At 38.3% G+C, this 23,609-nt stretch overlaps 1 protein-coding gene across 1 annotated transcript; it reads left to right on the top strand.

Annotated features, from left to right (window-relative positions):
• Positions 1-907: 907 nt before the first annotated feature.
• Positions 908-23,077, top strand: GABRA6 (gamma-aminobutyric acid type A receptor subunit alpha6). The gene is made up of 10 exons (XM_066328805.1): positions 908-945; positions 1,098-1,216; positions 1,452-1,519; positions 2,832-3,052; positions 3,155-3,237; positions 3,827-3,970; positions 4,402-4,554; positions 7,825-8,084; positions 17,653-17,913; positions 22,887-23,077. The coding sequence occupies exons 1-10, from the start codon at positions 908-910 to the stop codon at positions 22,935-22,937; spliced, it is 1,398 nt and encodes a 465-aa protein (XP_066184902.1). The 3' UTR covers positions 22,938-23,077.
• Positions 23,078-23,609: the final 532 nt, after the last annotated feature.

Raw genomic sequence — 23,609 nt, 5'->3', positions numbered from 1 at the left:
CTTTTTTCCTTTAGGGCCGACTACATTAACACACTTACTGAAGGAAGGGACAGTAATGACCCAGTCAGTACTTATCAGGACAAAATTAGTAATGATAAATAATCCCAGTGGTTTAAAAGTAAGGAGCTCCAGCTCTAGCAAAAGTCCTGGTAATGCCTTGGTTTAAAGTCTGAGCAAAAATCTGCGTGTGTACCCTTCCAAAACAGCTTAGTATGAAAAAAAAAAGAAACAAACAAAACCAGCAAAAACACCCCAAACAAACAAAATGAGAAAAAAACCAAACAAATCTAGAAATCTGAACCAGAACCAACTTTTAGCGTTCAATGTCCAGATACCAGCGTTTAGATACTGGAGATCTCGGTACAGTTCTGAAGAATTGATCAACAGGCAAACTGTTGAGAAAGGTTAAAACCCCCAGTAAATTGTGAACTGTGGGGTTCCCCCCCCTCCAAAGTTCTAATGATGTAGAAGCTGCATAATAATCTCCCTGTGAACCATAAACATAATAAAAGCTGAGGCCATTTCTAACATAATCTCTATCAGCAAGATGCCAGAGCTTTTCCAGATTTCCTAACGGGTCCCTGCTAATTCCATGCCAAAACTAGCAGTGGATTTCTTCCTTTTAATCTCCCCTAATGCCTTATTCGATTATTGTCACTGCTCTCCGACCGCGCACCGTCCCCTCAAACCCTAATTCCCCCCGTGGAGCAGTCAGAGGCGGCTGAGCGGCGGCGGCGAATCCGAGGGACACGCACGGCCGCGGACACGTCCCACCCCGGGCAGAGGCCGGCCCAGCACCGCGGGCTCTCCCACAGCCTCGCCCGGGGCCCGGGGGACGATGAGCGGCGACAGCGGCTCCAGCTGACGGGTCTGAGGGCACCTGAGCGTCCCCGCACACACCTGCGGCATGGCTCTGCTGCTGGCCTGGGCGTGTGTGGCTGTGAGGTGAGTGAGGGAGCCCTGGGGCCCCGGCGGCCCGGGGCAGCGGCCGGGGGCTCTGCCCGTCCCTGCGCTCTGCCGTCCCCGCGCTGCCCGGGGCCGGGGCCTCGCAGGCGGGACTGGGGCCGACACTGACGGGGACTCGCCTCTCCCGGCAGCGTGGGGACGGCGCTGGGGGACCAGGGCGACGGGGCGGACCTCTATTCGGAAAACATCACTCGGATCCTCGACAAGTTGTTGGACGGCTACGACAACAGGCTCCGACCGGGATTTGGAGGTAGCGGGGAAGCGCCGTCCCCTCGGGGAGCCGGCGGTGGGCACGGGCGAGCGGCAGCGGCTCGTCCCGCGCCCGTGGCAGGAGGGAGGCGGTGGGACCCCAAAAGCGGCAGCAAAGCAGCAAAGTTGCCCGTGCCCCGCAACCCCCGGCTCTTGCGGGTGTCTCCACTGCCCTCGAAGCGGGGCTCCGGCAGCCCGGCCCCGCTCCTCTCCCAGCCCCTCTCTGTGTCCCGCAGGCGCCGTGACAGAAGTCAAGACGGACATCTACGTGACCAGCTTCGGGCCGGTGTCCGACGTGGAGATGGTAAGGGGCCCTGCCCGCCGCCCCTGCTCTGTTTTCCCGGGATTCATTACGGTGGCATCTGAGTTGACCGTCATTAAAGCAGATTACGAGGCTTAATCTCTTTGACAATCTCTAGGGCCCAGCAGAGCAGTTCGGCCGGAGCTGCATACTGCTATTTCCCGGCCGCGCCAGCCGGGGCTAGGCGCACACAGCCTCAGGTGAGGTACAAGATGCCTCTTTAACCCTGTGAAGAAGATGGTGAACCCCCGTGTGCCAGCGCAGCTTTGCGGAACGCTGTCTGGTAGGAGGCAGCCGAATGAGCAGCTGCAGGGGATGTGCCACTGCCGACACAGCCCGCCTGGCCATGCCGGGTGTCCCCAAACTCGGGCAGCTGTAGCCTTGGGTGAACTCTGGCAACTACAGCAGCAGCCCCCAGGAACATGCTGAGTCGTGGAAGTGAGGATGGCATTGCTGTTCTCTTTCTGGAGATTGACTTGGGCTGCTGTTTTTGCCCTTGTACACTCCTCTAACACCGGCTCACCTGAGCCTGCAGTCCAGTTTGCAGGCAAGGAACTCTGGGCTCCAAGTACTACCAGAGTTTTTCCCTTGTTCTCCATCAGTCAAAGAGAAGGCATAACCTTGCATTCTTACAAATTTTGCCCTTGGCCAGGTTTAGCTCTGTTTCCTAAGCAACTTCTGCAGAGAGCTCTTTTCTGAGCTCTTTTCTGGTATTGTGAAAATGCTACTTAGAATTCTTGAAAAAAAGTCCCATCGATTAATATTAACTTGACACCGTAATCCTACTGAGATGTGACTCAGATCAGGCCTTTGTGACTATCCAAAGGAAGCTGCAGAAGAGTCCTCGAGCATGTATTTTTGTTTCTTTTTGGCAATTAAGCATTGGTAGTTTGGTCTTGCACTTTGAAAGGTAGGCATTTGTATTTCCTTAGCCCTCAGCCACTTCGAGTAAAATTATTTTCTATGAGAAAATAATTTTTCTCATAGAAAAATTTTCTCATAGAAAAATAAAATTATTTTCTATGAGAAAATAATTTTCTCTTTTTACAGAGGGTTGGTATTTTTTCCTTACTCATGTCAAATAATCTGTTCACTGATTCATTTGTAACTGTTCTTCAAATAGTAAGAAAATAAGATAGGTTTTCATGGATGACTTTTTTTAGTAAGTACTTAATGATAATAGGATTGAGTGTCTAAGCATTAAATGAAATGCTATTGACATGTGTGTTAGGTTGTCTCATGGAGTTACTGTCCCCACAGCCACATGGGACAGCTGACCCTCACACAGAAGTCAACTCCTCTTTATTTTCCGTAGGAATACACAATGGATGTCTTCTTTCGTCAGACATGGACTGATGAGAGGTTGAAGTTTAGTGGGCCAACTGAAATTTTGAGACTGAACAATTTAATGGTCAGTAAAATTTGGACACCAGACACATTTTTTAGAAATGGAAAAAAATCAATTGCTCACAATATGACAACTCCTAACAAACTTTTCAGAATTATGCAGAATGGAACTATTCTTTACACAATGAGGTGAGAGCTTGTTCTTCTGCTTTTGGTTGACCTGTATTTTTGAGTCTATCAGCGTTTTCCTGCCTACCATATTTTTTCATTATCTACAACTGTGTATTCTAGACTAACCATTAATGCTGATTGCCCTATGCGGTTGGTGAACTTCCCAATGGATGGACATGCTTGTCCACTGAAATTTGGAAGCTGTAAGTTTTTTCGTATCTTTCAGTTTGTTAAAGTAACACATTTGGTTGGAAGGTCAGATCCTAAGATATTACATAGTGACATAGCCGAAATTTAAAGTATTTTTATGCTAGGATTCTCATTTTTTTCTCAGAGTCAGACCATTCATATTGATAAAGATTTATTTACGGAAGGATGACTGTTGAAGCGTGTTTTATTGTTTATTATTCTTACTCTTCTAGTAGTCAAAGTTGGTCCTTCAACAAATCATAAAGCCTTTGCTACATTTACTGTATTACTTGCAATTTTGAAAATATTTAGTCTATGGTAATCAATTTTAAACATATTTAGTTGAGCTATGTGGTAATCAGTGTGTATGTTCTATATAAAATGAAGAAGTGAAAGCTAGTTCCTCTCAGATCACACCTCAGCCTTTCTCTTATTGTTGCTTTTTAAAAAATTTTGTCAGTACTGATGTTAGGAACTTAGTGGAGTAGGATGCATGTTTGTGTGGGCATTTGAGCTACAATAAGCTATAATCATTCTACTTATTTTTTCAATTGCTTATAAAATACATAATTAGTAATAGTAATTTTCCCCGCTGTTACTCAGATGCTTATCCAAAAAGTGAAATAATTTATACTTGGAAAAAAGGACCATTGCATTCAGTAGAAGTACCACAGGAGTCTTCCAGTCTTCTCCAGTATGACCTCATAGGACAAACAGTATCTAGTGAAACAATTAAATCTAACACAGGTAAGATGGGGCCATGTGGAAGCTACTGGTGTGAAACATCTTGATAAAAAATTACAAGGGTTTTTGGTTATTTTTTGTTTATATAGAATGAATTGAAGTATCTTTTGTCATTTTAAAAAGTAAAACCCTTGGACAGACTCTAACCATTGTTTCTTAACAGACAGCTTTTCAATACAGTCCCATCAAAGACGGATTTTTTCATGAGATTCTTTAGAATTCTCGTTGCCTCTCCACCGCAGTAGAAACAATACATAAAGTTAATACTATTCTGCTCTGTTTCCATAAGGTCACTTTACCTTTTTTTAAGCAGCTTATTTTTATTATGCACTAAGAGGTCTGTGATTTCATCAGAACATATTATGTTGGGTTTAAGCCAATAATGTTCACTCACATGTTGCCAATATAATGCTGACATACTTGTCTCTTAACAGGTGAATATGTAATCATGACAGTTTATTTCCACTTGCAAAGGAAGATGGGCTACTTCATGATACAGATATACACTCCTTGCATTATGACAGTCATTCTTTCTCAGGTGTCTTTCTGGATTAACAAGGAGTCTGTTCCAGCCAGGACAGTTTTTGGTATGCTGCATTAAGGTCTTCAAACAGCTCAGCATCACATCTACCATCCATTCATTCATTCCTTTCATTACTTGTTTGTTTTAGGCGAATATTCACTCCAGCTGCTCTATTTCCATCTGCAGAGGAAAATAGGCTACTATCTCATTCAGACATACATTCCATGCATCATGACTGTAGTCTTGTCTCAAGTTGTGTTTTGGATCAACAAAGAATCTGTTCCAGCAAGAACCGTGGCTGGTATTTGTGTTTTTCCTTTTGTCATTCATTCCACTCACTGTATTGAATCCATTGTATCAATCAGATGCTGTAATCCAGGGGGGATTAGCAAAGGCAGCTAGTAGGTTTCAGACAGCAAAAGTAAATAGTAAAGTGAAACCAAATGATAGTCAATTTGCCTTTAAGGATCAAAATTCTTGGCTCAGAATGTTTGATTAGCCAGACTTATTTGTTACAATTTTCCATATATTTTTGTATGCAGGAAGGGATGATTTCAAAGTAAATATCAACCTCTTCATTTTTTAAAGAGAATTTTATTTTCCTATGGATTTATTGTCTTGTGAAACCAGTATGAATTAAAGCTCTAAAAGAAAAAAAGATCACATGGAATGGAGTTATTATCTGTCATGTAGCTCATCTAACACTCATTCTGGAGTGTTCTCTTCTCCTTGGCTACAAAGGTATCTAAACAACTAACAATGGCTTTAGATGGATAAAGATCAATGAGATGAATAATGTCCCTAGCACAGGTTGAAGTTATAGTGAGAGAGATGTATCCATACATGGCAGAGCCTTTTTTTTTTTCTCGTTCCAGTGGTTTGAATTAATGCTTCATATATATATATATATATATACATATATATATAAATGAGGTTAATACTCCAGATATGATTTAGCTTCAATGTTGCATCTCTGGACTGTAGAGTTACACCCTTTACATTTTGAGCAAAATACATTTGCAGCATAGTTAGCATGGAAGGTAACTTTACGTGCTTGAAGAGCTGTGCAAGTAGGTCTGTAGCCAATTTGGTAATAATTATATAAATAGCTCAAACACACTGGAATAACAGCTCTTAGGTGTTGTACTGAAGGGTAACATGGACTTGAGAAAACATTTTATATAAAGAGCAAAATAAACACCTTTCTGTATTGTGGAAAATAGTGATGTTGGCATTTTAAAAGAATATTTCAATCCTTATTCCATTCATATTTCTCCCAGGGCACAGTCTGAATTTGTAGTCCTGACTTGTTCAGTATCCTGTGGAGTCTGAATACCTTAGTCTATGGAAAAGAGGGCAAATTCCTAATGACAAAAAAAGTCTTCTGGTCTTTTTCAGTGAAAAAGAAAAGTTTTAAAATGGAGAAAGTTCAAAATACATCATATTGAACATACAAATACTTGAATTATAAATTTTCATTTTTACTTGTAAGTCCTAAAACTAAGTTTGAGAGAAGAGACGTTAATAGTAGAAGAATAATGATGTGCCTAAACCAGTTTCTCAGCGCAAAATAAATTAAGGACTTTGTTTACCTCCAAAATGGATGCCAGTTATCATATTTCAGTGTTTGCATTATGTAACATATTCTTCAAAACTTACCAAGAAGTGTTCAAAATATAAAGACAAGGGTAAACAATCAGCAGTTGCAGTTTACCAACTGTAATTTGGTATTCAGTTTGATGAAGTACCTTTCCACAGTGCAGAGCATTTCATCAATATTCACTTCACATTGCGAGAATTCTTATCTATATCTGTAATAGAATAGGAGACCTATTCCTAAGTTAAACTCCTGCTGCAGTTAGTTTTTATTCAGACACAGAATATATCAATTTTATTACTAACTAGCACATGGACAGATTCTAATCTAATCACACATAGTTTCAAAAAGTTCATTCTGGACCTTTGAAATTGAAATACATCTCAGCATTGTTGTATTCATATTCTATTATATAATATTCATATTATAAAATGAGTCTGGCAGATTTGGGAGAAATAGGGATCCTTCATATTTCTATACCATCTCCTATCTGGGTTTCATTAAAATGTGTTAAGTAATGACATTGGGATGTAGTTAACCTTAGACAGCTGGCAAGCCACATCATGTGAAGGAGTTGCAGAGAAGCTCTGAAAATAATGTCACCCTGTCTGGATACTGCAATATGCTATGACACTGCATCCTTTCCTCTGAGCATCACTCACAGCGTATTGCTTCATCAACTCAACATGACCATTACAATATGACATTATAACATCTTTTACTTTGCCACCTGCCCTTTCCCAACTGCAGAGAATAGGACAGGAGAATAGGACAGGAGAATATTCTCCACCCTACTGTCTTTAAATACCCACAGTTTTTACATCCTAGCAGGCATAATTATAAGTAAATATGAGTCACAGAGGCTTGTATGTAAATGATTGAGTTTGTTCTTGCATTTTTTGCTCGTATCAGGAAGCAGTAGGAAGTAAGCATATTTCCTACATTATTAATGCTGTACACTCCAACACAGAAAGAATAAATTCATGAATTCATGTGAAGAACACCATGGGGCCCATGAGCTACATGACCAGATTTGCTCTATGAAAATTGATAAGCAGCTCTAGAGAAGTAGCTTTTCTCTTCTTCACTATTTGTAACTACGGGTGCTTTCAAATCAAGATACTCTTAGTGAATCTTAAAAAATGTATCCAGTGATTAAAGACAACAGCTCAGGGGACCAAAGTGTTATTACTTGAAATGTTTGGATCAGCCTCCAACTGTTTTTAATGTAAAATTTGACTGATTTAGTGAGGCTTCTGTAAGCCATGGTCTGTCTTGTACAACAACAGCAGAAAGAGAGGATCACTGTTGAGGAATGACAATATGTGAATTCAGGTTTCTGGTAAACATTCCACTTATTAACCTCCCCAGCTCCCCCCCCCCCCCCCCCCCCCCCCCCCAAGGGAAACCTCCTTTTGAGGTTGTATTTTAGGCCTGGATTTTTTAAGCCATGCTTATCACAATTCTAAAAAGCTGCACCATGTAGAATTTTGTTATCCTGCCTTTCAGTCTGCCCAATGCATTAAAGAAATTTTTTGCAGACCCTTTAGACGCTCCAGTTATGAGTTATTTAAGGATACAAAATGCTTAGGAGTCTCGTTGGTTAGCTGAGATGTAGGATGAGAGCTAAAATCAAAAAGTGTGTTGGGCTTTGGTTTTTTTCATATATATGAATTTAAGAGTAGCAGGGCTGAAACAAAGTTCTGATGCCCCCCATTTCCTTCTCATGTTTTCAAGGAATCACCACAGTCCTCACGATGACCACCTTAAGCATCAGCGCTCGCCATTCTCTGCCCAAGGTGTCCTATGCCACCGCCATGGATTGGTTCATTGCCGTGTGCTTTGCCTTTGTCTTCTCTGCACTCATTGAGTTTGCAGCTGTCAACTACTTCACCAATCTCCAGACTCAGAGAGCGATGAGGAAGGCAGCCAGGGCAGCAGCACTGGCAGCAGCACTATCAGCAGCAACTGTACCGGCAGAGGACGAGATTGTCTCGGTAATTGCTTGCTTTTCTGATAATAAGCATCATATAGGAACAGGCAGCTGAAGTAGAGAATGCAAAACAATATTAAAGTGATCTTAACCTGAAACAGATTATGTAACCAGATTGTGTCTGTTTATCAAAGACATTGTTCTGATTCCAGAAAAAAATGAAAATACTTCATTTGTTTGTAGTGTTTATTTAAATTTGCAATATGATTTTCTAGAGACATGTTTATTTGGCAGGATATTTAAGGAAAGCCATTAGGCTGTTATCCATGATACTTCTCGCAAACAATGCTGTAGGCAGTGTGGTCAGGCAGCTGTGGTTCCCAGTAAGTCTGCAGAATTTGTGGGACAGTGTACAATGGAATGAACATGTGCATTGGCCAGATGATTATGGAATCACTGTAGTACAAGGGTACAGACCATAAGTGAGTCATCTGGAAGATGGGTAATTAGCCTTTATATAAACTTGGCATCTGTTACCTTTATGAAATCTGTGTTGGTAGAAGCTTGGGGGAAAAAAAACATAAATGAAGGATTTTAGTACACATGAAAGACAGGAAGTCTTTCTAGTATCAAAAAAAAACTGTGCCAGAATTGCTTGCAAATTTTACTCTGTAAATCTCATGCTTAATCATGAATGCTGTCTCACAACATATGTTAATGTATTTATCACTGTGGCCTTCCTGCTTCAAAACTAATTTTACTACCATCATGATTTCCATTTTTAGAGAAATAACAGAATTTGAAAGACATTTTGCAAACCTTCTGAATCCGTAATTGAAGGAGGCAGTCAAACTAAGAGGCACCCATTACAAGGCAACACCTTTCCCGCCATATAGTAATTTTTCCACATTTGCTGATAAATAGCAGTTCAATATAAAACATTTAAGTACTTTTAGACTATTAAAAATATAATTGATAACTTTTGCTGACTCTTTTTTGGAGCACAGACTTTCAGAAAAAAACCCAAGAAGTTCACCTGGTTTTACATAGCATGAAGAAAATATTGATAGCTAGTACATCTTAAAGAGGAACAGCAGCTTGCACTTGTCCTTCATAAACCTTCTTATTCAAGTTTGAGTTAATCATAAGGAGGTTTCCTAGAAAGGAAAAAACAAACCAAAAAAACCACTACTTTTGTTTTCACTGAAGTCCCTGCTGAGCATTATGAAAACAGTTAGGCTGACTCTGTACATGCTGCTGCTGCATTCGCAGCCGCTGCCACCATCCCCCTCACATTCCCAGTCTCAGGAAAAAAAACTGTTCTAAAAAATAATCTTCTGCTTCTGCCCAGATAAGCTAAGAACTTCTTCCTGATGATAGGGTTTCTCCAGATTTACATGGTCTATGAGTCACAGTAGACCAAGCTAAGTACCAAATATAAAATTTCTGTTGAACAAATGAATAAAATATAAGTTTAAAGATTCAGATTTCTTATCAGGGTCTTCAGCCATAAACAAGCAAAGATCAATCTGAAGACACTCCTTCCTGTTTTGTAAATAGTAACTTGTTAGGTTTTCCACGTAAAAACCAGGAAAAAATATCTAGGAATTAAATCCATATCTAGGAAGCACCGTGCAACATTTTGCTCAAGGAAATTATTTACATCTAGCTGACATCATACAGATTTAGAAGAGTAGTAAATTCCACGACATTCAGGTCCCAAAGTCAGATCAGTCTCTAAAACAGCCCACAATGTCCACAAAACTCTACAGAGCTGATCTTGCTCAAAGCAAGACAGTAATTTTCAAGCCCTGTATGTCCACCACTTTTTTTCTCTCAGGATCAGTTCTCTATGAGAACTGCAGTAATGGAACAAACTCAGTGAGATCATAAAAATATAGGGTACTTGAAATGAAAGGCAAGATGTTGTAGTTCAAAAGGCTTCTAGAAGAATTAGCTGTTGGATTTAAAATATTCCCTTCCAGAAGGGCATTCTGGGAAAAATGAGTGATTACAAGATAACAGATTTTTAGGTTTTCTTTTTTTCATTCTTTTTTTTTTTTTATTTTTTGCTTTGGTAGAGATAAGGGGGAAGGAACTTCTGTATGGTGTCACATGAATAGATAGGCTGCAGTGAATGATGTAATTTCCTATGAAACAGACCTGAAGTGTCTAATTTGAAGGCTAACAGTGTATTTAACACAGGCTGATTGCATGAGTGTATGACCACGTCCTCAGGACTGTCATTCTCACTGAGCCTTGTGCCTCTATAGCTACATTACTGCACCTACGGCTGTTATTTTTAAGTAAGGCACACAGCATAATACTCAGTTTCTTTCTTAATACAGACTTAGGAAGTCCTTTCTGAGGTCCCAGTTTACTCTTTGTTCCCCTGCATTCCCCAACTTGTTCCAATTGTTTGCCTCCAAATCCTTTCAACGCTTTTCCTTTTGGATTTTTCTCTTTTTTTTTTTCTTAATTGCTACAGTGCCCCATTCTTATTCTTTACCTCTTTGATAATTTATCTTACTCTCTTCCTCTTCTTTTTGTATTTTTTCTCATTTTCTCTGCTTCTCTTCTAAAAATATTCTTTTTCAAGTCACTAGAAATAAAAGCTGAAGAGAATCCATATCTTATACATTATTTTCAACAGTCTACTTTATTTGATTTTCAAAACATCTTTCTATTCTTTCATGTCCTGTACTTTGGTGCCTTTTCTAATCTATGATGTTTTTTTCTTTTTAACTTCTTTTTTACTCTTTTAGATAGCATAGTAAAATTTTCCATCTCTTTGGTGATTGTAATAGTTTATGTGTGATTTTTCAGTGCATGAGTTCTTAGAATATTAGGCATAGGAGGAAGATTAGAAAATTGTGTAAAAAATGCTGTCTTCTGCATTTTTAAAAGTCAGCTAATATTTTACATGAGGACTTAAAGGTTTACTTAGTTTCAGAGAGGCCATTTCTAAAACGCAGTCAGATGTACTTCAAAATGCCAGTGGAACTCTGCTACCAGGAGCAACATTAAGAATAACACACAGACTATATATTTTAAATTATCTATAATTTAACTTGCCTGAAGAAGGGGTAAAGGAAATCATGGTAGGAATAATCTTAGCATGTCTGAACTAGTACTTTTTGTATGACAGGTAGACCCGGTCCCAGGGAGTTTGGCATGAATGGATTTAGTATAAATGAAAATAGAAAAGAGTTACAAAATAGCCAGCCAGAAACTTTTCATGCCTAAATGAGGGCTTAGAATGAAGATGAAAGGATCTACAGATTTATTTTTAATTCCAAATTAAATGTTTCTTGAAAAAAAAAAACCCATACAGAAAATTTAAAATATTATCAAGCAGCCTCCTTTCTCTTTCAATCTAGTTAATTTTATTTAAAATTTGGCTTTATTCAAATAAACTAAAGTCTCTCACGCAGGTTTTTGTAATGTAGCCAAAAAACCTGTACACTCAGGAAAGAAATATGTCAGAAGACCAGATTCTGCTCTACTGTAGAATGAAAGCAGGAGAAAATGCTGCAGCCACTGGGCTGTGGTGGGTTCAGTGAGGGAGATACGGCTGTGCCCGTGTGCTCAGCAGGGACCTGAGACCCACCAGGCCTGGGCTGGCTCCAGGAACACCTCTTCATTTACCTCAGTTAGCTGAGAGCACAGTTTGGCTTGCGCCCTTCATCAGCTGCAGGCAATCTCTGTGTGAAATACAAAACGATGGGTGTTCCACTGCAGAACACGGTGGCAACAAGCTGAGTATTCATCTGGACCCTGACACAAACCTGTTCTTACTTGTATGGTGGCCAAGCTGGTTTTAGTATGTCAGTACCAGACCTCTTATACATACACATATAAAACCATGATGGCATTTAGCTTTTAAATCCATTTCAAATGCAGATTTTCTTTATCACTTGCATTGTTTCCTCTTGATGGTTCCTCTTGAGATACCAGTCCTGGAAGTTGCAGAGGAGGGGAATTAGTGACATTGTGTGGAGCACACCATTTGCAGTAATGCTTGGTGGGATAGTCAGGAAGTAATAAGCCCGTGGATCAAAAGACATCCTTTCCATGTGAGAGGCTACATGTAAAAGACAAAAGATTACCACCCTGTAACAGCTTGATGACAGTTATGTTCTAAAAGACCTCATGTTATAACAGGAATCAGCACAGAGCAGTGAAATACCTCTGGGAGAGCTTCCTTCTCCCTCCAGCCTTGTGTTTCAAAGCAACACAGCTTGGGCAGAAAAGGATTCGTATTCTCTTTAACAACCCTGGCCAACTGCAGAGCAGCCATATGTCACTGGTATAGAGGATTTAGCTTCCTATAATTATGTCAGAATATATTGGTTATGTTTAATGAGTATCCTGATGTAACAGAGTACTTCTGTCTGGATCATCAACCACCCTTTAGGTATCATCCTAGAAACAGGTACATGCTTTAAGGTCTTCACTGAGAACAGAGGCCTAATCCCTCAATGTACTTTTCTTGCAGGAGGGTAGTGAGGACAAAATAAAGTAGATTTAATTATAGGAAAAAAAGCATATGCATAGACACTGATAGATTTAAAAGCCAAATGTGGCTTTGAAAATTTAAATCTGTTTAATGTAAAAACATATTTTGACAGCAGAAAGGCTCTGTGCCAATGATATGTTTTTTCTGGCATGCTACAAATAAACGTTAGAAAGAAACTCTACCATAGCACATTCCCACTGAAAAGAGAATGACCAGGGTTCCAGTCTCTGCTCTCTTTACTGCATATCTAGTTTATAAGACAGCAGCTTTCATACAATGAGCATTGGGTATTTTTCAGTTATGCTTCCTGCCTCTATAGATCTTTAGATTTTTCCATGCAAAATAAAATAGCTTTGAAATATTAAGGTAACAGCGTCTCTCTCCCGTTATTCTTCTTCACCTGAAGTTTAGGTTATATTATGAGAGAAGTGAATTTCAGTTCCTGGAGGTTAGGAAAGGATTTGAACGTGGTTTTACCATGCTCCAAGTGATAATTTAACCCAAGTGATTTAACCCTTTTATGAGGGTAAAAAATAATGAAAACAAGTCTGCATGTTTTTCCTCAGTGTTTCTAGCAAAGGTAACTTAAAAGAGAGGCCTGAAGCCAGGGCTTTTAATGACTTCTAAACTATATTCAGCTTTTGATTATGCAGGACACATTATTTGCAATAGACTTTTTTTTTAAATCCAGTTCCCAGAGATGAGACATTCAAAGAAGCATCCAGATTAGGGTTTATGATGAATCTCTGTCATGAGATGGATACTGAAACTGCACAGGACTGTGTTGAATGAGGTTCCTTAGTACATGGATGGTGTTGCATGCTGTAATGAACTTTCCTGCTGGAGGACCCTGCATATTGATTGTTCAGTAGCTAAAGAGAGTTTTTACAGATCACACTGGTGGATGCAGGGGCTAAACCATGCTTGACTCCCCCTTTGGGAGATAGGCCACTAGCATGTGCTGTTGTGTCTGTAATGGTTGAAATTACTCAAACTGTATCAAGCAATGAGCAGAGGCAAAAAATGTTATATATTTAATTAGGCATTCTTCCTTTTACAGGCACTGAGTTCTGGTTCTAGGCTGGTTTGTGTGTGTTTTGATATAAGGAAAGTTCAGTGTCTTTAATCAAATAAATTAGGAAGAAAAGAAGAAATAACACGTTATTTTTATCTGAACTTTCAGAGTTTATTCTCATGAACCTCTTTTTTACTGCATTGCTAACAGGAAAAAGATGTGAGTAAAAGAGAGATAAGGAAGGACATACAGACATTCATTTGTTCTAAGTTAGCCAGTATCTGGGTTGCATATATAAGAGACTCATGTTACTGCTAGATCATAAACTAAACTGATAGTGAGAATATGCATTTGCAGTACAAAGCAACAGAGAAGAGAATCCTACAAATATGAATTACAGAAATCTCTTGAGGGAAAGAAACATAAGAACAAAGTGCATTCATAAATCACAGTTAGTATGCACCAAAAGAATCAGAAAGAGCAGACAAAGAATTCTGTTTACTCCTAGGTTATTTATGCTGTATTTTTTTAGATCTGGAAGGCAAGAAATTAGGTGAAAGCCTCCTGAGATGTTCTGAGTATAAGCAGATTCTAGTGATATTGAGGAGAGTTGTGAAAGAGCAGAGCTTTACAGACAGTATGAGAGTGTTTTGTGAGCATTGCAGGGAATGAGATAGCTTGGTTGCAAAAACTTAATAAGAAGGCAGACTCTACCTTACAGGCCGCCTATATCTACATACCAGTGTTTGTCTAGTGCAGTGAGATGGTGTCTCACATTAAACACTGAACTGGCAACCTGGTCTGTGTCACTGCCTACTCATACAGAGTTGCAAGTTTAATTGGCTGATGGACTAACATTCCACCAGTGCAAGAGTACTCCTCTGAATCAAGGTTCAGTGGCTTAAGAAAATCCATTATTTCCTTATGACACAGTGTGCTGTGCCTCAGGCTTCTTGTTCTTGCTACTTGTAAAACAGTCCTTACTCGAGCGATTGGCTCTGCGAGCTATGCAAAATAGGCTATTCATTTCCATTTTCTCTCTGTGTTTTGTTAACATTTCGTGATGTTCTTGTATGTAATCTTTGTCAAAAGGAGAAGTTAAATCTAGATATAGTAGATAAATTACTGTACCTGCTGTTCAGAACAACTGAAATAAGAAATTATATGCTCTCCTCACTGCCTTCTCTTCTTGGTTTAGCAGTGAATTCCAATGAAAAATATGAGTTGTGGTTCTGGGGCAGCAGTCTTGTCTACAAACAAGTCCCATACTGAGAAACATCCTCATTACACATCTGAGATAAATTTGGACTTTGAATTCCATATTCTGAGTAGGGATTTAGAAGAAAATGGACTTGACTCTTAAGTTTGCTGTTTGAGGACACAGAGCTATTAAAGACAGTGTAAAGAACTGCTGAGGGTTTTTCTTGAGATGAAATCACATTGAGATGATCCTCTTACTTTAGCAATCCTCCTTCTATAGGAATGATATTTAATAAAAATAAATAAAATAATGACTAGGATTACACTTTTCCAGGTGCCCATTCAAATGATTACAAAGATTCTACTACCTCCACATTCTAAATATGATCAGTACTAAACATCATCCAAAGGTCATATACGACATCTGTTTGACTTACTATTAACTCCATCACCACAGCACTAGAGTTCCTGGTTCATGCTTGAATAATCCAGAGTAAAATTTGGCCCACCTTGTACCAGAATATTGTAGATAAAAAGGGTTCAGATTCACCTTAACACCTGTATTTTTAGGAACCACGTAGCCTTCACAAAAGGTCGTTATTCCACAGTAAACTGAAAAACAAGATACGTTACAACTTGTACAGTTCTGCTTAAAGCAGGGCATGCAGACAAAATGGAACAGAAGTTGACTGAAAGCAGGAAGGCAGCTCAGCCAGCCAGTCTGTTTATAGAGTGGGATTATTATTACGATTAGCGCAAGTGGACATGGATAACCCTCTTTCTGTTTCTGTGACACATCTGTAGATCATCCTCCATTTAAATCTGTCTGTTGCTTGCTGTGTTACTGGAAAAAACAAAACTAAACATCTGTGTTCCAGATAGGCACAGGGCAGGAATGCTGTTTAATACCCATTCATAACATGACATAACAGTCGTAGAATGTATAGAGGGCAAATTGGAAGTGGTGATTGGTTGTAGGGGAAGAAAAAGGGCAGTAGGTAAGGGAAGTACATACAGAAAAAGTACCTTTTTCCTTTAAAGTAAGATGATGTTCTCTTCAGCTTTTGTTTAGACTAAAATCAGCTGTGAGGAATCCATCTCTCCCTAATTTTTGTTGGATACCATTCATTCATGAACAGAACTTGGCATCCTGTTTTGGAAATGTCACTTGTTCCTGTTTTCTGACAGTAACAATGACTTCTGGAAGGATAGTTCCTGTTACAACTATTTTAAGTCACCCAGTTGTGCTAGGTTAGCCTGTTATCTAGAAATTGTGGCCCAAGAACAAGAGTGGGCAATGTATTTCAGAAAATGCGTCTTTTCCTTTTAGTGACTCAATCATTTATCTGATTGACTAAAATCTGTTCCCATGCTTAGAAATCCTGCAAGATAAGTCCCAAAAATGCTGACAGCAGGCTACATTTAAGTGAATGGTTGTCATTAAATCACTCCCAATGAATGACTTTGGAAATTGCCTATCTAAAAGCATTTTTCTACCTTAAAATCTTTCCAGTGTTAGTCTTCCATTTTACTATAAATGTCTGTGCTGTTATATTGGGAGTTACTTACATTTTCCAAGACTTCTCTCATCTGCTTTAGTCATTTGGTCATCTTGTTCTGCTGACCAAAATAAGCTTTGTATTCAAATCCAAGAACATCTGTGTATATTGTGTGATTTTGTGCACAAGATTCTTCATCAGTATTCTGGGAAATGAGTTTTATGGACCAAGTTTTAGGCTCAAGCTCCATATTAACAGAACACTACAGTGCTTCATCTCAAAACAAACATCAAACAAATGAAGTCACTCTCGGCATCCTTCAGATGAATCTTAGAGCTGCTGCCATGCATCCACTAATGGCCATTGTGGGCTATGGCAATAGCAGCAAGGTTTTTGAATATTTCCTCCTGTTTGACACTCCTGTGAAAGTGGGCAATCGATATCCATTAGAGCAGGGTTAGAGCCTGTGAGAGATCCTATTCCTAAGTCATATCTGGAAGGAAGAACTCAATTACTTCTACTCTTGTGGAGGTAAAATAATGGCAATGTGACCCCAAATAAAACAGATGTACAAAATGAATATACATGTTAGCCTGGTAACTAAAAGGTAAGCTGTACGTGCCCCTGAGTTCTGGCTGAGTTTTCATAAGAGTTTTAATACAGCTTTCTGAAGATTAATTGAACCTGACTGCGAATACCTGCACAAAATATGGGAGTAATTTGGTTCCATTTCACCATAAATGAAAATAAAAGTAGTCTCATTACAGTTAAGTATATTTGTCTTCAGCTGTATGCATGGAAGTGCTGTGGGAATTATGAGATATATTTAAAAATGAAATTTTATCCTAGAAAAAACAGGAGGAAAATTTAGCATTCATGTCTTCAGCAGCTGTAAAGTTAGTCCATTGCCTTTTGTGCAGCAGTTTTTTGTTTTGCATGATTTCTTGACTCCATTCAGTGTTTATCAAACTCATCAATGGGTTCAGCTGGGGAAGACTGCACCTGAGCCAGCCTGGATGGCTGTATTGTTTAATCTTGATCCATATCTACACAAACTTCAGTATATACCAATCTACTGCAGTTTAGATACACCATTACCTTTTTTTCTCTTAGCTCCATCTTTTCTTTTTCTCTCTTGGAGCTTTCACTTATCACAATGTTAAAATATGAAAAGCACATACTCTTTCATGGCTTTACAGCAAAGCTTTAGGACATAAACATATATATCCTTCTGTATAGATGCATTACTTTTGTTATTTTCTGAGATTGCACTGTAGCAGAGAAGCAACAATAAAATCAGAAAGTTAAGTTAAAAGGTGGAAAGAAGTCTAAAGATCACAAAACTTAAGACTGTATCCAAGTATCACCTTTTTTCCCCTCTTCTTTTTTTCTTTCACAGCATTCTGACTCCAACTCTAACCTGAAGAAGCGAGTAAACTCCATAGCATCTCAGGCAGAGCAGTCTCCTGAACCCAGCATAATATCAAATACTGCGTCCCAGTGTCAACCACTGTCTGTTCCTCCACCAGCCCCACCACAGCCACCAGCTATTGGAGGTGCAAGTAAAATCGACCAGTATTCCAGGATCCTCTTTCCAGTGGCATTTGCAGGGTTCAACCTGGTGTACTGGGTTGTTTATCTTTCAAAAGACACTATGGAAGTGAGTAGTACATTTTCTGAATGCTCATCTACAATATGTAATATGTTTACTTGACTAGCATTATTTCAGTTTTCACTTGCTGTTGCAAATCAGTTCATCAGTCCTTTCTGAGTAATAGTAGAATGTTTTCTCAAAGAAGTCACCTGTTGCACTCAGTACAATGCAGAAAGGCTGTTTGAGAAGGGGAAATGAAAACACTTCTCTCTAACCCGTGCTGCACTGAGCAGAAAATGCTCTTGTAAGACAGCATAGGATGTCATTCTCAGCAAAAAAATTGATCTTAAATCTTCTATTTCTTAAACTGTTGTAAGGAATGGTAGAAATATCTGTTGAAGCAATGAAGTGAAAGAGATAAAAACTTTAATATCCCAAGGTTTTCTCAGTGAGCTAGTACCATCAGTCTCCCCCAAGAGTTTGTTATATAGTCGAAAGGATTAATAACTGCAGTATAAAGTTTGTGAATCAAGAGTCCCTATTTTTGTACATTTCAATACCTTTTGCCTTTTTTTTTTTACATAACTGTACTGTCTTATGCAGATAAAGCTGAAATCTTTGCTTAAGTTCATTTGAATCAGGCAGAGCGTGATTACATCTTTAGATATCCATGAGGTCCAGAAGAGACATGTGCCCTGCAAATTGAGCATGTCTATAATAATCAGTCAGTAATCAGTCATTAAACTTTAGGTCTTTAATGCTTTAAATCTCTATTTTTTCCCCTTTTTTTCCTAAATAAAGTTAATGGGGTTCTATTTCCTTGGTAAAAAGTATATTCATTTGCCTTGTTGCTATAGAGTTTTGGATCTCAGTGTACATTGCAGTCAAATATGATTGGTACATTTAGTTTATTTAGGACAGCTAGAGAGATAATGGTGGTATTTAGATAGCACCAAATGCACAAAGTTCCTACATCAATAAAAACAGAAGCTGGAAATCTGATGTGAGTGGGGATCAGGCTGTACCCTAATTTCCTAGATTAAGGGTAAAGCAGGCTGAGGGAAATCTTATGGGCAGCCAAGAGATGTTGCAATTTAAAGGAAACAAGACATTGCTGATCAGCTGATTGGTGGCACCTTACCTCTGCTGGAAGGCTGCTGCTCTGCCAGACTCAAATTTTTGCTACCAGTATGATGTGGAAAATGCTGTCTCTCAGAGAGAGAGCATGCTGCCAAGCAGCTTCTATGGAATTGTGAGGGCAGGAAGGTAGGAGACAGTGTCTCTTACAAATGTTCCTGCAGATGTCTCTCAAGAGGTCACAGCTGCCAACTCCTGGCCACTCCAGCCTGGCCCAGTGCTAAATTTAGCATTTGTGCCAGAGTTACTGATCCTGCTGTTAAAATATTGACTACGTGTGCAAATTACTTATCTCAGTCAGAGAAGGGAGGTATTGAAAAAGTTCATGTCTGATCATGACAACTTCTGTTTAGAGGCCACCTCCTCAGCTTTTGTAGCTTGCCAAGACTCCAGTGATTTCATTAAACCGTTCACATTTTGGATCTAGAAATATTTGGAACATACTTGCCATTTCCCTTGGTAGTGATAAAATATTTACACTAAACCTCGTATATTAATAATAACATTAGAACCAGGCTTTTAAAATATTTCCAAAGCCTAGGACTAAATGCTGACTATAAATATTTTTAAATGCTACTGTGCAAGCTCACAAACATGCTCAGAAGCTCAGAAATTATGTTCTGTAGTAGCATTACAGAATGACAGAAAGCCAGCAGCAAGACTTAGAAAAGAGAACAGTATTGACAGCTGGGGTGTTTTGAATTATGAAGAATATTAACAATTATGTAAATTTTGACCAAGCTCTTCTTCCTAAATTACATTTTCCCATTTGTGTACTCAGTTATAACTAATAATAATTGTGATACAGACTGCTAGATTTCTAATTCAAATGTTGTATTACTAGTTGTTACTTTCAACAACCAGGATTCTTTTTGCTTTCAAGATATATTAAAAATATGTAAGCTTTTCATTTCAAAGAGAGGAGATGCAAAAGTTAGGTGAACAAAGCATGGCATGCTTCAAGGGCAGTTAAACATAATCTTTGGCTCCCTCAGGCCCAATAGATTTAATGTTGTTACAGTATTATTCAGCTTACTAAATTTTAAAAAGTTTATACATTGCATTATTTCAGTTATATTAGCTTTCTTAAGTTGCTTTTTTGAGTTCATGGGACTTCTGTTTAAAAAGCAGAAAAGGGAAAAAAGTCTAATTAATTAATTGAAATAAACAAATATACAATGCACCAGTTCTTGAAGCTTTCCAGAATTTTTGTTAGTGCACACTGGAGTTCAGAGCATCATTTACTAATTCATGGGCTTAAACTGAACAGCTACTTACTCTGTTTGGAGGCACACAGAGAATAAATCAGGCATTTCATGAACCTGTTTGTAGAAGCAGGTTATTAGCACTGGAATCAAAGGTCATTTTTAGCTCCTATCATTATTTCCTGACCAGACTCCTCCTTTGGCTTTGAAAGAGGAGCAAGAACACTTTTTCACTTCATGTTGTGGATTCAGAGCCTCAGGTGGAATGAGCAGCCTTGTTAATGTAATGACACAGAGCTGCATGGAATGAGGAGCTCTTTTCTAAGGTGTTTGGTACTAGTTCAGTACAGTACGAAGCAATTTTCTTATGGCTTAAATAATGGACAATGTTACAGAAATGAAAAAGTAATTTCTGTGTATTGTATCTTGTAAGATTTATGAGAACTTTGGGGACTGTACTTTTCGAAGTGCTCCTTGGATGATAACTTTTTCTTCCACCTCCATTCAATAATTTTCTCTTCAGGTTAATCACCTTTTCTCTTACTATACATGTAAACTAAGATTTCGTAAATTACACAGAAATTTTTTGATTTGGGAGTTTGTATAAAGAAGAAGGTGTTTTTAATAAAATGCATGCCTTTAAACAGTTGAATGTTATCATCATGAACTGGTTTGGATTGGAGAGGTGCTTGAAAATTACAGAATTCCACACCCCTCCTATGGCAGGGACACTTTCCACTGGACCAAGTTGCTCCAAGTTCAATACAATCTGATCCTGAAAACTTCCAGGGATGGAGCATCCACAGCTTTTCTGAGTAACTTGTGCCAGGGCCTCCCCATTCTCACAAGGAGAGGCAGCCAGGATTGGACAGACAACAAAAGTATCTTAGACTGAACTCTGTATTTATACTTCCATACATACTGCACCAAGTCAGGCATTGCAAACCAGGAAGCTTAGTAGCAAACTTACATTGCAAGATTAATATTTTTCTGTAGTTTAAATCAAAACAGCTCTGTTCTCTGAAGAAAAAAAAAAAAAAAAAAGGAAAAATCCATGTTAAAATTAAGTAATTTACCTGAATGCTTTTTATACATGGATTGGGATAACATTCATCTTATGGTCTTAATATCTAAATATAGAGTTCAATTCTCCATTGGAACAAGTCAGAAAACATTCAATAGCAGCCATCCACTGTGCAACTTGGTATATAAGATATTTCAGTGTGAATGGGTTTGCACTGGGGAGCAGCAATAGCATTGCAGAACAAAAATTATATTGGTCAAAACAAAGAAATTAAACTAGTGAAGTTCTCTACGTTTTGTAAGACTGTATATTGGTAGAACCTAATATAAGCAAAGGACTGCAAAATATTTAAAATATAACAGATGCTAGTTTTTAGACCTCAGAAAATGCTGTAAGATACTTGTAAGATAAGCCCCTTTTTCTCTTCAAAAGGTTTTATAAGCTAATGCTGATGGGTGCTAACTACAGTGATATCCCTGTGCTATTTATACTATGAAAAAGATAAAGCATCAGAGGTACTCTAAGAGGACTTACTCCCTCTGTGTCTAAGGTCAGTTAAATTAGGTGGAAGGTTTGAAGATGTGGCATCCCCTTGATTTCTACAATCGGGGGTAGAACAGGCACATTTCTATGGTTCATGTTCTTCTGTAGGGCACAGAAATATATGCCATCCACAAGGAGCTCTACACAGTAACAAACAAGACACATTTGTTTAAATTAGACAAATAGAAAACTTCTCAAAAGGAGAGCAAAACTTTCTGACAAATGAGGAAAAAGATATTGTAGCTTTTTATTTTGTCATACAGCATGTTTTGGCTTTGTTTTCTCTTTTAAATCTTCCTAAGTCCTTGAGCTGAATACTAATTTATGGCAGTGACCTTGGTAGGTGAATTGCACACTTGGTTTGTTTTGAAATTTGCCTGATTTAGAGTGCAAAGAGTCTCTTTTTAAAGAGCTGCTAATACTATCTTTGCCATATAACTCACAGTGCTTATGGCACATCATCTTATGCATCTTATTTCTAAATTTATCTATCTTAATCTTTATATTTAACATTATATTTAACATTATATTTAACATTATACAGTTTCTCATGTAATAAAACATGGAATGATGGTGTGAATCAAACTAGATAAGGAGATGATGTTAAAATTTTGATGATAAATTCAGGAAAAGAAGCAGAGGCCAGCCTTTATGTTTGGGAGCGCAGGAAGAGAAAGGCACTGAATGGACCAAAGTTGCTGAGTCCTGGATATTATTTGGATGCAGAGAACATAGCAGGATGGCAGGAGAAGAGTTACATAATAAGTCGAAGATGCTAATGATGTCAGGTGGGAAGGAAAAAGAATAGAGAAAGAAGCAAGAACAGGAAAAGTATTTAGCCTCAGTACATTGATATTATAAAGCTTTTAGTGTATATTGTTACATCATTCTTCAGTTTAAACATTGGAAAAATACAGTTTACAAGGAGCTGTCATGGTCATACATACTTAACAACAGCTTTGATGATCCAGGTAATGAGCATCTAATTCTAAGAGGATTTTCCTTGTAGTGCAGTTTTATTTTGAGTCTGCTGAAAGAGTTAGAAACCACGTGGGTTTGTTGGTTAACTCAGTTGTTGTTAACAATGGTTAACAACCCACAGCTTAAACTTCTGTAAACTTTTCTTCCAGTTTTTTGAACCTTCAGCAATGCATTTTCGAAATGACCCTCAGTCCAACTGAAGAACAGCTCAAGATTTCAAGGAAATCACTCAAGGTCACAGAGAATTGCAGAGACTACAAAGGATTTGTCTGTCCACAGGTGCTCTCAGTCTTCAAGCAGGAAATATTTATATTGGACATTACCTGGATACAAACTGTGGACAAATCAAGAGCTGCAAACTGCTAATTTTCTTAAGATTTCTACAATGATTCTACTACAAAAGTTCTTGTTAAATTATTTGTTTAATTCTCAAAGGAAAGAATGTTCATTTCTTCTAAAACATTTGTGAACTATTGAATGTTTCAATTTATATGAAACATCAATAAAAGGGTTTGGTTTTTTTAAATAGAATAAGGATTACTAAACTCAGCTGTTTCTGAAATGGTATAACTTGGCATGGTTTCACTGAAAATTTAGGACTTGTATTGATTTCCAGCACTTGAAATTAACCCAAAATAATTTTGGATAGAAATCCTATGAAAAGGAGCTGTAATTCCATCATGTTTCAACTCTTTCATATAAAAGAGATTAGTTCTTAATTATTTTCATATTTGAAATTACACTTACAAAGAATGACATACAAGGGAAAAAAAGAAATACTAGCTTTTTTTGTGTGCTTTTGCTGGTTGGTTAACACAGTGTAACTTTCTTGGTTGAAAGTCACCATTGAAGTACAACCAGACTAAGAACAA

The sequence above is a fragment of the Sylvia atricapilla genome, chromosome 14, assembly GCF_009819655.1.
Source record: "Sylvia atricapilla isolate bSylAtr1 chromosome 14, bSylAtr1.pri, whole genome shotgun sequence".
Taxonomy (NCBI): domain Eukaryota; kingdom Metazoa; phylum Chordata; class Aves; order Passeriformes; family Sylviidae; genus Sylvia; species Sylvia atricapilla.
The sequence above is the reverse complement of the archived record's forward strand: the minus strand, read 5'-3'. Positions and strand labels throughout refer to the sequence as shown.

Excerpts from the sequence above, each read along its gene's own strand:
- GABRA6 (XM_066328805.1), top strand. The coding sequence starts at position 908 with ATGGCTCTGCTGCTGGCCTGGGCGTGTGTGGCTGTGAG. Across the intron at positions 1,217-1,451 it reads GCTCCGACCGGGATTTGGAG|GCGCCGTGACAGAAGTCAAG; the intron begins GTAGCGGGGAAG and ends TGTGTCCCGCAG. Across the intron at positions 8,085-17,652 it reads CAGAGGACGAGATTGTCTCG|CATTCTGACTCCAACTCTAA; the intron begins GTAATTGCTTGC and ends TTTCTTTCACAG.